At 53.6% G+C, this 17,254-nt stretch overlaps 1 protein-coding gene across 1 annotated transcript; it reads right to left on the bottom strand.

Moving 5' to 3' along the window:
- Positions 1–4,615: 4,615 nt before the first annotated feature.
- LOC116500764 (adenylate cyclase type 10-like) lies at positions 4,616–15,734 on the bottom strand. Its single transcript, XM_032205990.1, has 18 exons — positions 15,643–15,734; positions 15,306–15,427; positions 14,699–14,775; positions 13,586–13,775; positions 12,584–12,636; positions 11,734–11,887; positions 11,311–11,503; positions 10,917–11,003; positions 10,177–10,460; positions 9,373–9,509; positions 8,586–8,717; positions 7,763–8,017; positions 7,280–7,618; positions 7,011–7,062; positions 6,541–6,763; positions 6,063–6,170; positions 5,744–5,925; positions 4,616–5,083 (listed from the first exon to the last, which is right to left on the bottom strand). The coding sequence occupies exons 1-18, from the start codon at positions 15,703–15,705 to the stop codon at positions 4,903–4,905; spliced, it is 2,832 nt and encodes a 943-aa protein (XP_032061881.1). The 5' UTR covers positions 15,706–15,734; the 3' UTR covers positions 4,616–4,902.
- Positions 15,735–17,254: the final 1,520 nt, after the last annotated feature.

Raw genomic sequence — 17,254 nt, 5'->3', positions numbered from 1 at the left:
CCAGGCCACAGTGAGCTCCACAGCCCTTCCAAGGAGGCAGGAGCAGCTGGTGCAGCAAGGCTGCCTCTGCCCTCCGCAAGCAACCTCAGGGCCCCATATACAACAGCCTGGCAGCATGGCTCTTACCCTCCAAACCGTCACACAGGTAGTCATTGTGGGCTTACATATGATGTTACAAGCACCCTGAAGTCCATAGCACTAATATCTACCTCTCTGTGAATATAACAGGCCATCAAATTATGGTCCCTTCATTTCGTATTTCATGTTAACAGTTAATATGTCACTCAGTAGTCATGTAGCTTATTTCTCTTGAGACCTAAGACAATATTAAATTACATCTCATGCTTCTTCTGTATTTGTCAAGGTGGGTGATTTATGGACTAATGAACACATTTCATGTGAACTTTTACAATATTCACCTCAGTTTCATTTCCATACTCAATATGATGTTCATGAAGGTGCATGACTACAGGATCGCTTTTCTCCAGTTAATTAGAATTCAGAGCATTTCTCTAGGTTAAAAGCAAAGAGTATGCAGCCACTTATGTTAAAATTGTTGCCCTGATTTTCACTGCTAGTGATTTCAAATTCTTTTCAGGCCAATTGGTCTGCTTTTCACATTACTTAGCTTTCATCATCCCTTTGCACTTCATTTATAACATATTCATTTTTTATATATCAGAATCCTACTCACTGCACTTTAGAAAACAGTCTTCCTGGCAGGGGAGAAGGAACAGAGGTCTATGAAATAGGATATAGCTAATGATGTAATTAGCAGTATACCAAGCTAGTACCAGACCCAAAGGATTATAAATTTTATAAATGTTTATAAATCTAGTTATCTGATTAATTTTATATTTTGGCTTTTGGTTTTGGTTGGATGGTTTATTGGTTGGTTTGGTTTGGTTTAGCTTGGTTTTGTTGTTGTTTTGTTTTGTTTTTGAGAAAGCCTGAGAAAGTCATAATTTTGATGAGGCTGAAACTCATGAGTGGTATATGGATAACTTTTCAGCCCAGGGAGGTTTGCATCTCTTTTTCCAGTGAGCTATTCATTCAAGAATAGCTCTAGAATAGTTGAGCTATTGATCAGCATCCAGGTGATTTTTTATATTGTTTTTGCAGATGTGGAGGGATGAGGCATGTGCTACAGGGTAATGGATGCAGTGGAGTTCTCTGTAAAGGTGATCTAGTGTATAGTGTTGGAGGGAAGGCACTACAGTTGGTGACTACATGAAAATAGTTTTTGCTTGTTTGGAAGCTCTCTACAGGTACCTCAAAGGAGGCTGTAGCAAGGTGGGGGTTGGTCTGTTCTCCCACGTGCCTGGTGACAGGATGAGGGGGAATGGGCTAAAGTTGCGCCAGGGGAGTTTTAGGTTGGATCTTAGGAAGAACTTCTTTACTGAAAGGGTTGCTAGACATTGGAACAGGCTGCCCAGGGAAGTGGTGGAGTCACCATCCCTGGAAGTCTTGAAAAGACGTTTAGATGTAGAGCTTAGGGATATGGTTTAGTGGGAACTGTTAGTGTTAGGTCAGAGGTTGGACTCGATGATCTTGAGGTCTCTTCCAACCTAGAAATTCTGTGATTCTGTGTGATTCTGTGAAGATGCAAAGCAGGGCATGAAGTGGAATGTCAGCACCAGAGCCTACCTGAGCAAGTTAAGTGATGACCATCATGTTGAAACAGAGGTTATTTATTTGAGGGACTGGTGTGGCAGTTTTAAGTATTTCCCGTTTGGGTATTACAGGTGATGCCCAGTCCTCAGTGTGGGAGAATTATCCTTGGGGCAGGTGAATGGTTTGGGTAAAGGAGTGGGAGAGAGGAATCGCGGGAGGTAGATGCAGAGAATAGTCAGACTTGCTAGTGTCTCTGATAAGCACTGGCCTTGGGCAAGGTGGGAGTTGAGCAGCCTGCTTCCACTTCTCTCTTATACAGATGTTGTGGATGGAGGTCTGTAGGCTTGGTATGAGAGGCTACTGAGGGACGGTGTCTTGCCATATGAGGATGGTCCTTATCTGGCAGCAGAAGAGAATCTTGAAGGCCATGGTGCCTGGAGTGAAACCTTTCATTTGATTATTTGTAAAATGAATCTTAATGAAATACATGCTAAACATACATATCTTTACTATTTGACTCTCCACACAAATCATGCTAGACATCACTCCAGGGAAGGGAACAGATAATGTAAGGATATAAAGGAAATGGTTTTAGTGTTAGGAAAAAGCGCTGGTGTTAGCATTAGTTGATAAAGTGAGAGGAATGTCATAAAAGAGCTGGGGGGGGAAAGAAGAGATTGGAAAGCTGGAAGAGGTAGGTGAAAGGCTGGGCTCCTTCGTCTCCACCAAGACAGGGATGCCTTGTTGGTAAGCTCTGCACCTTCATCTTTTGGAGAGGAATACCTGAGATAGCATTTTGCTAGCACTGTTATCAGATATGAGCACTATTGCAGAAAGGGTGTTTATCAAAAACAATTCCAAATCTCATATAGAAAATAGAATCATAGAATCATCCAGGTTGGAAAACACCTCTAAGATCATCTAGTCCAGTCCCATCTGTCACCTTATTAGAAGTTTTCAACTTTGTGAAACTGTCTCAGTGAAAGTTGTTGGCAGGGCTCTTAAACAGGCAAGTGTTTGACTTTGATAGGCACCTTTTAATGTGACACAGATCCTACTCCCACTCCACCTAGGTCTCCCACAAAAAGTTATTTACAACAGAAGCCATTTTATATCTCATGGTATATCTCTACTTCCTTTGGCAGTGTGAGAAAAATCTCAATTAATTTTCTTCAGACAGGATCTTCTGCAAAGCTATTTTATTTGTGATTGGAATGGTGGAAGTCCTGTCAATTAAGAGTGCATTTTAGTAAACAAATCATAACCTTTTATTCCCTATTACCCGACGCCTGATCACCTCCCCTGTTTCCTCATTGACTGAGTACTACAGGCTCACAAGCTACTCAACACTCCTCTATAGCATATATGTACGATTTTCCTTTCTTTCTTTCTTTCTTTTTTTTTTTTTTTTTCCAACCCTTTAATTTCTCCTTTCTTATGTTTTGAGAATTTGTGATCTTTGTTTTACTATTCTCACACTGCTCATCCTATTTTTCTCAAGCTTCTACCTTGTTCTGGAACAGTGAGGGGCCTTCTACTGTCCACTTACCTACTTTGCATTTCTCCTTGTTATGACTCCACAACTACCTTTGAATACAGAAAACTAGTTCTCTACTGCAAAAACACAACTTAGTTTCTCACAGCAGCCTTTTCACACACTCACTCACAACGGAAGTCTGTACTCTCTCTGTCTCCAAATCCTAACCCTAACTCTGAACTTTCTGTGAAACAAAACAATTTGTGGACTTTGACTGATTCCAAAGTGCTGCCCATACAGCAGGGCCCCACGTGCCCCAAGGCTCCAAGAGCCCTGCTGGCATATCACAGTGGGACTGGCTCTGGTCTGCACTCAGCTCACAACCACAAGATGTGTGCTGCTGTGTCCCCAACCCCAAAGGCACATCCTTTGAAAGTCCCTTCACAGTCACACTAACAATGGGAGTCTGTGTTTTCTCTCTCTCCAAACCCTAAGCCTAACTCTAGACAGTGCCCAGGTCCAACACACACCGCACACAGCACTTCCATGAAATGCTGCTTGCAGTGGAAGCAATTTATTTAGTAGCCCTTGATTTCCTTTGGCAGCCTTTTAATGAAATTGCTCACAATGGGAGTCTGGACTTTCTCTGTCTCTCTCTAAACCCTAACCCTAGCCCTAGACATTGCCTAGATCCAAGAAACATTTCACCTAGTGCTCCCAAGAAAAATTGCTCGCAACAGAATCTTTTGGTAGCCCTCCACTTGCTTTGGCAGCACTCTCACAACTTCAGTCTCAAGGGGAGTCTGTGCTTCCTTTCTTTCCAAACATAAGGACAGGGCTAAGACAGCTCCCAGGTCAAACATTCGTCCTAGCAAGAGCTCCCATGAAAAAGTGTTCACATCTGAAGCATTTGGAAGCCCTCAACTTCCTTTGGCAGCCCTTTCACAACCTTAGTCCTAGAGAGAGTTTGACCTTTCTCTCTCAAAACCTTAATCCTAACCCTAGGCAGTGCCCTAGTCAACACCCTCTTCCAATACCCACCCCACCTAGGCTCCCATAAAATAGTGCTCACAACAGAAACCTCTTGATAGTCCTTGACCTTCTTTGGCAGAATTTTCACAAACCCACTCAAAAAGGGAATCTAGCTTAGAGCTTGGGGATATGATTTAGCGGAGGACTGTTAGTGTTAGCTCAGAGGTTGGACTCGATGATCTTGAGGTCTCTTCCAACCTAGAAATTCTGCGATTCTGTAAATATTAATTCGGAGAAGTTTTAGCATCTTCCCCATCTCAGTAGCACATATGAAGCAAGGAGTGTTGCCTACATATTCATTCTTAATCCATCGCTCTCTAATTTCTAATCCCATGTTTCACAACGAGGAGCAGCCCAACGATCAAGCGCAGCAAGGACCTGGGCCAGCACCCCGGAGCCCATGTGGGCACGCCTCGGGACGGAGCAGCCCACCTGACCCTGCGGGGACTCTGGAACGCCCCCCCCACCGTGGCCCTCCCCTCCTCTGCTCGCTCTGCACTATGGCAGCTTCCACCGTCCCAAACTGCCCATGCTGTCTCTCTCCAGGTGCCCACACAGGTTCCGAGGGAGCCTTCAGACCGCCTCCCTGGTAAGGCAGCTTGTGCTGACGGGCCTGCTTCAGTGCCCCGCGTCTCTTGCTGGGGGAGCAAGCTCTCCTTTTCTGAGAAGAACTTGCTTCTTATTTCCAACCTGAACCTTCCCTGGCAAGGCCTGACAACCACCACCATAAGAAAACAGATGTTTTACTAAGACACACTGAGAAAAGCAGGGATGGAAAGTCAGTTGTCGGGGTGGGAGTCTTCTTCCTGAGAGGAGTCCATTCTCCTGTCCACGTTGGCTTTCATGCGAGCTGCCAGGCGGGAGAACCTCCGTCCTGCTGATGTGCCCTCCAGGCTGTAGAGGTGCCCCAGTAAGGAGAGGCAGCGGGTCTGCTGAAGCATCCAGGCTAGCTTCTTCCTCCTGACACACAAGAGAAACTGCTGAGCCCAGAGGCGCGGCTGTAGAGCACCAAACCAGACTGGGCAGGGGAAAGTGGGGTGGCAGCTGAGACACGTACACCTCCTCAGAGGAAGGGAGCTGGTGCTGGAAGGGCTGCAGGCACGGAAGTGGGCAAATGAAGAAGTGCTGCCAGGGGCAGCCAACCGCTACAGAGGGTGTGCTGGCACTACAGCACGGGGGGGGGGAAGTGATGCCAGGCACCAGCAGGAGAAGGACTATCGCAACTCTGAGCCTTCTCCTCATCACGCCCTTCCCCCCCCCCAACCTTAACCCAACCCCATCCCATCCCTTGAGGTCACTGCCTTCCTTCCCCTGTTAAGCCCGTCCTCCCTGTTCACATCTCTTCTCTGTTCCCAGCCACCCCAGCCTCATCCGAAACGTGCCAGCAGGTGCATCCCTCGGCACAAGCTGCTTTCTACGCAAAGGCCCAGGGACTGCACAGGGGGGCAGCGTGAGGCTGCACTGGCCCCTGTTTGACCCACATGTCGTGCTTTAATGCCTCGGTCCTGCTAATGAGCTATGGCACAGCTTAGGCGTGGCCTGAAGTCCAGGCAGGCCTGGGCCTGAATGCCTGGCACCAGAATACTCTTCCTTTCCCACGCTCTCCCTTCTGCTGCTTACCGAGCCTCTAGCAGAAGAGAGGGTGTTCTTCTGTTTGTGGCACAAAGAGCACCCTGAAACCTTTCCCACAGAGACTTGACAAAGGCTCCGGCGCGTGTCTGAGGGAATCGCTTTTTCAGAAGGCTCAGCGCCTGCCTGGTCGTTTTCTTGGCCAGCCCCACGCGTCCTAGATTACAGCAGACCTGCACAGGAAGAGGAAGCCATGCAGACATGGACCGCTTTCCCAAGCCTCTCCTCCTGCAGAGGCTGCAGAAATGTATAAGGGGCTGGCCATAGCAGGGACACCCCCTGCAAGAAGGGCGTCACCCTGCCGCTTTACCTCCGCTTTGAGGCTGAAGAAGGTCGCCTCCTCAAAGCAGTCTAACACAGTTGCTGTCTTCACCATGGAGTTCCTCAGGACCTCCGCTTCGTTGAGCTTCATAAGGGCCTTTGAGCAAGCACACAGGCAGCAGGTGAGCATCGGTGCAGAGCCCCCAGCTAGCTCCACCCTTCCCTCTTGCCTCCTGTGGCACCTGCCTTAGGAGGGCCCGCATCTCCCCATGTGATCCCTGCCCTAGCACAGTGCCCCGTGGGCTCAGAGCTCAGGCACCAAGGGAGCCTTCAGACTGCCTCCCAGGTACTGCAGCTTGTGCTGACGGGCCTGCTTCAGTGCCCCGCGTCTCTTGCTGTGGGAGAGGCAAAGCGCAGGAAACAGTCCGGCTCTGCCCCCACTGTTTCTTTTGGGAGGCCCCTCAGCGGGCGTGTCCTGTTGCAGTGGACTCCAGGTGCAATGCGTGCTGGCAAGCAGGGTCACTCACCATGTAGCTGTTGGAGACGTGCAGGTAGGCAGCCGCACACTCCAGCAGGTAGTAGAAGGCTCGGGAAGCATTGCCTGTTGCCACATAGTGGCGAGCCAAAGGCATAAACACTGATTCAATGACGGCTTCGCATTTGCAGGAACACTCGCCACCGTCCTTCTCTTTGGTCCTGCTGGGCTGCGCACTTGTCCATTTGCCCTCTGGTGGAAACCGCTCTGACGCTCTGGTCAGAGGCAGGTTGCCAGGAAAAGAAGAGAGCAAAGAGCAGATGAGCATCACCTGAGATGACCCTGCTCTCCCTACGGGTAGCAACAAACCCCTATTTCCTCTTGTCTCATCCCAGCTCCCACCCCACAGCCAGCCTCCTCCTCCCAGAGCTGGAGTCCCAGCCAGCAGCCAAATGGCAGAGCTCCATCTGTCTCCTCTGGAGCTCGCTCGTTTCCACAATCATCAGAACCTTGTCTCCTCACCTGAACTCCTCCTCCGAGAAAGCCTGCTGCGGCTGCAGGGCATTTGCACTACCTGGGAAGAAGAGAGCGTGTCAAGGGACTCCCCACGTAGCCCGGGCTAAGAGCTGCAGGCTTGCAAGGGTCCTGTCGAGCAGACCCAGGGCACAGGAGCTGTGGTGATCGTCCTTGTCCCCTGGCTTATCCCTGGTGTTGGGGACCCGGTGGGCCCCAGCCTGCATGGGCCTGGACTTCCAGAGGGAGGGGGCTCCGCTGCACGGCACACAGCCTACCTTCAGGGGTGTGAGTCCTGTCCTTCTTCAGGTGTTCTCCAGCGAGCACCAAGGCCTCCCAGCTGTGCCAGTCATCCTCGTCAGCAGAGCCCCGGCAGTTTTCCCCATCCTGGGGACTGGGGACGGCGAAGCGGTGGAAGGCCACAAAGTCCCCTCCGTGGCAGCTCCGGCATTTGTGCGCGTGCTTCTCCAGGAAGGCAGCACACTTGCGCTGCGTGCTGGCCCTCTGTCTCTTGGGCCACAGCTCGTAGGCTGCCTCCTGCAGCAGCGGGGCACAGAAGGCCAGAACGCCAGCCTGCTGCTCCGTGGTCTCCTTGCTTGTAGACGGCCTCTCCACCCCTGCAAGGCAATGGATGGTGGCCTCAGCCAGAGTGGTAGAGACATTCCCAACAGCCGCTGGGAATTTCCCTCTGCACAAAGCTGGTGGGGGAAGGCCTCCTTCAGCTACAGCGCTCCTGGGTCTACGTTACTGCCACCACTTACCGCTCCCTGCCTGCTGAGAGGTGGCCGGCCCCTCTCGAGCATCTTGGATGTCTCTGGGCACCCCTGTGTCCTTCAGCCACTTAAGGATGTTGTCGCTCACCAGCATGTCCAACAAATAATTCATCTGCTGCCTGGTGCAACTGGGAAGGATGTGAGCCAGCAGCTGGGTGGTAAACACTGGCCCTATGATGGCTGCAAACTTCAAAACCATCTGCTTCTGCAGCGTGATCCGGTCCAGCTCAGCCAGTGCAATATCTGTCAAGAAGAAGCAAATCGTCTCTCTCTTTTGTGTCCCGGAGCCTGAGCTTGGAGAGGCTGGACGGTTCCACCACAGGAAACAGGGTAGACTTTGGCCTCTCTTCCTCAGGATGGCACCTGGTGGGCAATTGGAGCCCAGGGGAATGTCTTCAAGATGGCTCCACTCCTCTTGCAACCACAGGCCACAAGGCCCAGGGATAAGAGCTCCTCCACCACGGATGGGGAGGGCACGATCCTGCGGGTACATGCGACCCGTGATGCGACCTACCGGAGCTGAACTAGGCTGATGCCCAGCAGCGCACACAGAGAGCAGAGAGCGCTTTCACCACCTCAGAGCTGGACTTGGAGCTCCCCACAACTGCTGTGGGCCTCACAGCCGGCCCACAGCCCGGAGGGGGACATCTGTGTCCTTAAGCACAGAGCTCTGTCTGCTCAGACCAGAGTCGCCTTCCTGGCAGGGCCCCCCAGGCTGAGAGGGTGCTTCTGCAGCATGCTGATGCCCAGCCCCTCTCTCACATGCACCCCAGGAAAGGACCCCAGCACAGCCACGAACTCAGCCCCTCACCTTTCAAGGCAGCCGGCAGCACGGTGGTCTCCAGGCTGACATCTGCTCTGACGGTGCAGACCCTGCCACTGTTATTCCCAGCACTGGAGCTTGAGGTGGCTGAGACAATGGGTGAAGCCTCGACTGCAGAAGCTGGGAAGAGAGAGAGAGAGAGAGCATGAACAAGGTGGGGCAAGTCCAACCTGTCACGGTTGGGTGCGCTTCATGGCCCGCACCGAATGCGGTCAGTGAGCAGGGCAAACCGGTTTCCACTGCAATGGTTTTGTCTGCATTGCCCTTGCAACTCTTTTTCTGCCTTTGGACCAGCTGCCCAGCTGTACTGAACGAATATCCCGCAACAGAACGCAGCGGTTGCTACCTTTGACAGCGCTCCCTCCCACAGCCAGGGAAATTGCCAGTGATAATCCAAAAGGCAAAGCCCATGCAGGCTGTCCCCAGGGCAACAGCACTCTGCTTGGCATTGCTCTTGCCATTACTGCTCTTGCGTTACTGCCAAGCTCCTCAGTTCCCAGCGCCTTTGCGGGCATTTCTGGTTTTGGATTACACTTTCCCAGGTCTGACCCTCTCCTGCAGAAGGGCTTTCTTCTCGAGGGAGCTGGTGGCTTGCCAAGGTGACAGCAAGGTGTGCAGGAGCCCACACCTCAGCCAGATCAAGTTCTGTCCTGCTGCCAGATCGGACTCTGCCCAGACTCACTGGAAAGCCACAGGACACGGTCGTGTGTGTGTGTGTGTGTGTGGGGGGGTGACGTGCAACAGCATCTAGCCAGTCCGCAACAAGAGTGCTTACCGATCAAGCCCTCCCAGTTGTCCTCTACTATTTTGTCCTGCCTCCCAGTGCTGAACAAGAGCATGTTGTTGCGATGCAGGCAGCGCAGCAGTTCCTCACAGTAATACGGGATGCCAGAGCTTCTTTGGATCAGGAACCTGGGCAGGAGCAGACCCAGCAGTGACCAACACCAGGGAAGTATGGTGCAACACAGTTCTGATGGGCGGGTGGCGAGTCACTCAGGCCTCACAGGGTAACCAGCCTCTTTGTCACAGCTACGGCTCACTTCAGAAGGGGGCGGTCCTCCCACTGGCTTGGGCGTTTGGGACCCCTGACCCTACACTGTTTGCTGGAGTCCATGGGGAAATGGTCGTGGGCAATGTCCAAAGCACAACACAGCAAGCCTGATCTTCCCTGTCCTCAGGAGCCCAGATCTGCTCTGGCAGCTGGCTGGACCCCTGCTCCTGGGAATCCCTACTGCAGCCTGGCTACATTGGTCAAAGCCTTTTTCACACCTCAGCCACGCTGAGGCTTGGGTACCCATCTCCCTCTGCTCTCCTCTCTCCTCTTCTCTCCCTTTTCCTCCCTGCCTTGCCCTCCCTCCTCTACAACAGCAAAGGGCTGTCACTGCCCACGTGCTGCGTCCTGGGAGCTGCCTATTTTTAGCTCACACCTGCTGTGGTGAGTCTTAAGGAGAAACCCAGGTCCTTGCTGGAGTCAAGGATGCTGCCAGAAGGCCCCGTGCTTCCTTTCCTGCGGGGCGACTTCCTTCCGTGGCAGCATAGGTCCAACCCCTCCGGAAGAGCTCCGTGGCCTGCAACATACCTTGCTAGATCCCTGGGGATGCTGACCACTCCAAGGTCCTGGCAGACTTTCTGCACCACAGCTGCAGGTTTCAGCTCTTCCAGATGAAGACAGCTGATTCTCTGGGACGTTGTGCTGTCTGCTGCAGCTTTGAAAAAGCTCTCCGTTCTCTCATGGCCAGGAGCTAAGCTCATCACCATAAAGAGCGTGACGCTTTGGAGCACGGGCCACATGACAGTCCAGGAGGCAGGGTCGATGAAGTGGGCGTTGTCGATGACAAATATGCCAAATTCTCCTCCAAGGGTCTGAAAAAAGCAGATGGATCTGTGTGGAGTCTGGCGGATTCTCAAGCATCCTCTAGGGGAGGAGATGCAGCCTCTCTCTCCGGAGACGGAGAATACTCAGAAGTCTCTCCCCAGCCGCTTCCCTCTTCAGAAGCTTACTGGCTTTTCATTTCTGCGAGACTTTAAGGCCTCCTGGAACATCACTTGCCCTTCTGAAGAAGGGAGCTTGGGCAAAGGAATGCAGAAGGCGTCAATCCTCCTCCAGGGCACATACCCTCCAACTTAACAGGAGGCGAGCTACGACGAGGCATATGGGGAGGGTGTGAGAGGGGCTTCTGGGAGGAGGGGCTCCTGGGCCCTGAAGGGCGGTGACCCTGGCACATCGTCCTGCTGCCCACTCAGGCTGTTCTGATGTGGAGCCTGCAGCGGGCAGGGTTGTTTTCTTTCTCTGACCCAGGTAGGAGGAGGAACGCTCACCTTCTGTAGCACTTTCCTACAAGTCTTCTGCAACTCCCTTTTCCTTTGAAGGTCATGCATCTTGCAAACCTCGTCTGAGATGGCAAACTGGACAGGAAAGCAGAGTCAGAAAGAAACATCATCCTGGGACCAGGCATGCCTATCCACCAAGCTAGACGGCAGAGCAAAGCGCCTCTGCTTTTGCATGAGGTCAGCGCAAGCCTCTCTTCACTGGCCTTTCCAGGGCGCTGACCAAGACACCTGGCACATGCACAGGACATGAAGTCACCACAGACAAGGAGCCTCCCTGGACCCAGGAATCAGAACGGGGTGCTATGAGCACTGCAACTCCCAGCCCAGCAGAACACCCAAACAACCACCAGACTACCTCAGGAGGCCTCCCTCTCGCTCTCACCTTGACGAGGAAAATGTTGTTGAGGAGGCAGTAACTGCTCTCTTCTATCGCCCCTTGGAGCTTGGCCTGCAGGGTGCGCTGCCGGTCCTTGCACGTTTCACCCGCCTGCAGTCCCAGGGCCCTGGCCACCAGCATACAGACGGCAGAGAAGGGCTGCCTCATGTTGGCCTTGGTCAGTTCCATGGTGACAACCCTGCGGTGCAAAAGCAAAAGGCAGTTGAGCTGCAGAAAAGGCCCCCAGTAGCCCACGCCTGCCAAGACAGGAGAGTTAGAGACTCACGCTGCCTGGTTCTTACTGCAAAGGAACGCAGGGTGCACAGTCCCGGGGGTGTGGGCGGAGGGCCAGGCACAGGGCAGAGGCATCGCAGTCTTCCACGAACGTCAGGGGACGGGCATGGGAAGGGGCTCAAAAAACCCACTTACCTGTGCCCAGTGGCCTGGCCCAGAAAGGCCAGCTCAGTAAGTAAGTGGCTCTTTCCAGAGCCCAGAATGCCTGCGTACGCCAGGATGTGCGGCTGTCCCAAAGTCTCATAGGCCTTCAAGCTGCGTTCAAAGAGGTCAATCTCCACCTCCCGACCTGTGAAGACCAACCAGGAAACAAGCTGTTGCAGCATGCTGAAAAGCAGGGCAGCATTCCCTTTTGCTGGCACGGCGGCTTCCCTCCACCACGTCAGCAAGCCTGCCTACACCCAGGCCTCCTTCCAAGCCCCTCATCTCAGAGCCGCCTGCCTGCTGGCCACACGGCGCAGCTCCTAGGAGCTCTTTCCCCTCCGCTTCTCCTCCCACAGGCAATGAGATTCAGCCAGCTGGACGCAGCTCCCCACACTGATCCAGCCCAAGACTGGAGGGCACACTTTGAGGCACTGCAGGCAGCTGCGCCCAAAAGGCATGCCAAACATCTCACTGCACCCTGAGCCCCAGAGCTCTTGCCAGCACCCTGTAGCTAAGGTGGCGTCTTCGGGCCTGTTGTGGTTTTGGCTGCGATACAGCTCCTTGTCTTCACAGGAGCTTGGAGTGTGCTGTGATGTGGTGGACTTGCCACCAAAGGAACGCCGAGAACACACTGAACTCTTGCCGAGCAGTGCTGGCACAGTGTCAAGGCCTCTGCAGTTTCTCATGCTGCCCCACCAGCCAGCAGGCTAGAGGAGGGAGGAAGGGAGCGAGTGGCTGTGTGGGGCTCAGCTGCCTACCGGGGTTAACCTCCAGCAAGGTGCACTGCTTTGGGCAAAGGGAAGCAGCTGGGGTTCTGAAGAGCGAGGACTTCTCTACCTACCCAGCAAGGGGCCATAGTCCGACCTCTTCTTGGTAAGACCCATGTCAAAGATGCTAGAAGCGGGAGAAGACAAAACATGAGTTTCACTTAGTTGTTCAGAAGCCAGGGAATATAGAGCCTGCTGTGTTAGGGGAGGAGACCCGCCGCAGGTAACTGCTTTTCTTTCCAGCAGCATGCTGTCCGGAGCATGCTCCCCGGCCAACGTTCGAGTGGACATGCCAGGACAGCTTCAAGCACGAAGAAGGCCAGCAGCCATGGCGGGACAGCAGAAGGTGTTGGGAGTCCCTCGCCAGAGGCCAAAACCAAAGAAAGCCCAGATGCGGCAAAGAAGCCAGGGTGTGCTGTTGGCTAGTAGACTGCTCTGCCACCCTGGACAAGCAAAAGAAGCCTCTTGGAAAGGAGGACCTGTGTCACTTAGTGGCTCAGGACACCAAGCACCTGGCACCTTTGGCTCAAGTCTTTTGATAGTTTTCAAGAGACAGCAACGTTAACATCCAAAAGGTCCTCCAACCCTGGCCCGGAGGGACAGCTGAGAACTGAGCAGGCAGACAGGAGGAAGAGTGGCCCAGTGGCCCACCTTTCCCCAAGGCGACATGACTGACCCAAAGCTTCCTGCGCAGAAGGAGCTGGGAAAAAATTCCTCCTTGCATCAGAATGACCTCTGCCTTAGCCTTGCACATAGTGGAGCAAACACAGGGCAGGGAGGGAGCCCAGCGGAAAGCCGCTTGGACAAAGCCTGCATGGCTAGCGTGCGTCTCCAAAGCCAGGACAACCTTCTGCACCCCACTGGCGTCACTCGCAGCTCTCTTAGCAGCAGGAGACACAAGGGCAGAAAGGCACAAAGCAGACCCATGCCAGGCCTTTGGATCTTCTTGGCCACAGGGAAGGGATGTCTGTGGGAGGCCAGGCTGGTCTCTTGCTGCACAGCTCCTCTTTACCGGTCAAGGTTGCACCCTTGGCTTCCCCTTGTGGCCCCATCCAGATGGCTCGGAAGACACTCACCACTTGTCGGTGATCCCCACATATTGATAGATAGCGCCGGGATCTGTAACACCTTTCAACTTTGTCTTCGGCAACTCCTTGAAGAGGTAACTGGGCAGGCGAGAGGCCTTGTAGGTGTCTTCATCACAGGACACCAGCCTGGGGTAGTGCACCATCAAGCGGGCACCCAAATTCACCTTATGGCCAATCACTGCCATGGAGAGAGAACACATTGACATGGTTAGGAAAGCAGCCTTGCCCCACCCTTTAAGGCCAAGGGCTACTTCCCCTTGTTGTCCATAGGTGCATGCCTAGTGCACTGCACCAATGAGCACACACAGCAAAGATCTTTTAATTAATTCATTATATAAATATATATATATTATATAATTAAATATTTTATTATATAACTCTGCAGAGTCAGGTGCTTGGCGATCTTCCGCAAAGCCAGCACACCTCTGACTTGAATCACCGTTACTTGTACACAGCAAACTTGTGAAAGCTATCTCTTTGGGTACTTCTGATTGGCTATTACAGCTCACCTAACTTATGTCTCCTGAGTTTGCACATTACAGAGAAAGAGTGGGGGCTGGGGAAGTGGGGACACATCAAATCCCACATTAGCATACGTTAGCATTTTGATGGGTACGATTTTTAATACGTTTATGACCCTTAATGAGCAAAAGGTTACTACAGATTAGTCTGGAGCTGTTGTTCTCCTCCTTGTTTTCACCTTTTGTCCCTTATCTCCCTGGCTGCTGCTAGCTCAAGGCTACCTGTCTCTCTGTTCCCTTATTCTCTCACCTAAAAGACTATACAAGCTATAGAAATACTACACAAGCTACAGGACTCTCTATATTCTTCAAGGTTTCCTTGTTTTTCCCAGCTTTGGGACTACACCCTCAGGCACAGGTCAACCCCGCAGCAGGGCAAGCTGACCCAGCGGGAACCGCAAGTCTCTGAGCCCATTCTCCCACCTCAGGTCGAGACCTGTGACATCTGGGCCGCTCTCGGCAGGCTGTAGCATATGTGCTTGCCCCAGCCTTCCCATCTCTTCATGACTGATGTGTGTGTGACAGGTGTGCTTAAGCACACCCACGCCAGCCTCCCACTCTTCAGACTAAGGTGCGGTACCTGTATGTTCAGCCCTCTCCGGATGGCCACAGAGGCCGTAGAACATCGTCCCGCTGGTGACCCCAATAGACATTGCCCTGGCACACAGGGAGAGAAGTGCAAATTCAGTGGTGCCCCAGGCGCAGTCCTGCTCGCCCCGCTCTGCCACTTCCCACGTCTCCCCTTGGCACCAACCAGGGACACCTGCTGTCCCACAGCTGGTGTGTGCCTCGGGGACTTGGAGAGCTCGGGGCACCACACACAAGGGACGTGGGGAGGGTGCACGCAAGACGGCTTGGACCCTTCCCCTGAGGCCCGATGGCTGTGACCTGCAGCAGGCCACAGCCCCTCTCACTAGTGGAGGAAAGCAGGTGCTACCCACAGAGCACCTACAATGCCAGCGACTTTGAGATTAGGCCAGAGCCCTGTTCCTGGCAGGCTGTGCTTGGAGGGACTGCGCCTGGCTGCCGTGAGCTAAGCCCAGGGGCCACCTGCTGCCTCTCAGGGTGCTGCCTCAATCCTGCCAGGGACAAAGGAGGCCAAGCCAGGAGGCCACGTCTCTTGCTGGTCAGCCCCCTTGCGCTGTCCCAGGCAGCACGCATGCCCTGCAACACCGCCACACACTCACTCAAGTTTCCTCAATGATCTGGAGCACGTGCTGAAGATCTGAAGAGCGCTGTCCAAGGCACGGGTGCTCTCGTCATGCAGCTTTGCTCCAGACATTCCGAACACACAGAGGAATGTACAGCCCTGCAGAGGACAGATGCAACACATCTGGTTACAGTGCCTATGGCCAGCAGCTAATGCCGTTCCATTGCAGTCGCCAGGGAGACCAGTAGAGCTGCAGGTCAACACAAAGCCACAGAGGACTGATCCCACCAGCAAGGCAGAGCTGCTCCTCAGTCCCTCTCCACTAAACAGACACAGGCCACCCTCTGGGGGTGGGATTGCTCCCCCACGCTCACCTTATCAAACAGAAGGCTTTTGTTGATTTCACCCTTGTGAGGACTGATGATTGTTGAAATCATCCTGTTGGCATCACGGAGGCCCCTCTGAAGATCCAGTAACCCGGCCTCTGCAGAAAACTGCAGCTGGATAAAGAGGCTGGTGACTGGCCGTAGCTCAGACCACAGGTGCAGCGGCATATCCACGTCCAGCTGGAAGTGAAGAGCACGACAGCTTTGCCAGCCTGTTCTCCCGGCGGTTCCTCTGGGCCCGTGCCACGTACCGAGGGAGAGCAGGCATGTTGGCAATACCAGGTACTACTGGAGGAAGGGTAAGTCCCCTGCTCGGTGCCAATCGCAGGCCAGCCTGCGGCAGGCAGGTCATAGCAGAGTCATAGCACAAACGACAGAGGGGAATGTTCCAGCAACACTGCATCTTGTGGCAAGTACGGATGCGAGGGGCGACCCTCTGGCACATCCCAGGGACTTGAGCAGACTCGCCCCCTTGTCCTCGCCTCGTGCCCACAGCACGTCCAGAGCAAGAGTCATGGAAAAGACAGAGGCAAGTCCACCTCCTGCCACCCGTGCCTCTTTGAGGAGCAGCACAAAATGGGCAGTTGCCTGGCACGTGCAGCACCAGTAAGCCTGGCATCAGGTCCCCTGGGTTCCCGCCCCAGGGTGCTTTTTCTTCCATTTGTCTGTTTTCACGAGAGCTCCACCCATGCAATGCACACCTTCTTCTGCCCTCCCAAAATGCAGCCTCCAGCAGCAGTGGCCTTACCTTCCTGAGAGGAGCTGCTGGTATGTACTTCTGCATCTCTGCTGCCACTTTAGGACCATTGGACACGAGAAAAGCTGGCCTTAGGTGCCCTAAGGGAAGCAAACGCAGGCCTTCACTGGCAAGACGGGACTACAAGGGGGTTGAAAGACGGGGCTGGCACTGGGCAAAGCAGAGCAAAGATTCTTTGGCGTTTCCTCCTGCTCCCCTCTGCAGCTGCTTGGCCAGAGCCATCCCCTGGAAGGAGGGGATGGCAGCGACAGCCTCAGCTGAAGCACAGGAGGGACAAAGGCACGAATGCTGACTGAAAGGTGGAAGAGGGCAGGGGGAGTTCCTCCCTGGAACTCTGAAGCAGGCAGGCCCCATTTTTCCAGCCAGTCTCAGAACACGGTGAAGCAGGGACTCACCTATCCTTTCCAAACGCTGCATCTTCGCGTGTTGCTCAAACTGGCCTGCAGCATCTTGGCGTTCTGATCCAGACATGTGCTCCATCCTCTGAACCTGCAGACACGCAGAACAAAAGTACTGCCGCTGGCCTCCCCAAGGAGCCCCGGGAGACACAGCCCGCCCCTCCACTCTCACTTTCCAGAGAAGGGCAGAACCTCTTGGTGCAGCAAGCCCACCTCTCTGGATTTTCAGCTGGGACAGAAGTGCCTCTTCAGAAGGACCAGAGCCACGCAGGCATCACCCAAGCATGCCCCAGCTCTCCAGGACAGCTGCGCGACCCACGGGGGACATTGCTGGTGGGGCCCACACCCTTCCTGTGCTTCCCTTGGCCAGTCACACCAAGCAAGCACTACCCAGAGCTACCCCTGAGGTGGAAGGGCAACTGCTTCAGCTCTCTACCAACCCTTA

Source organism: Aythya fuligula, chromosome Z (genome assembly GCF_009819795.1).
Source record: "Aythya fuligula isolate bAytFul2 chromosome Z, bAytFul2.pri, whole genome shotgun sequence".
NCBI lineage: Eukaryota > Metazoa > Chordata > Aves > Anseriformes > Anatidae > Aythya > Aythya fuligula.
This window is presented reverse-complemented; position numbering and strand designations above follow the sequence as displayed.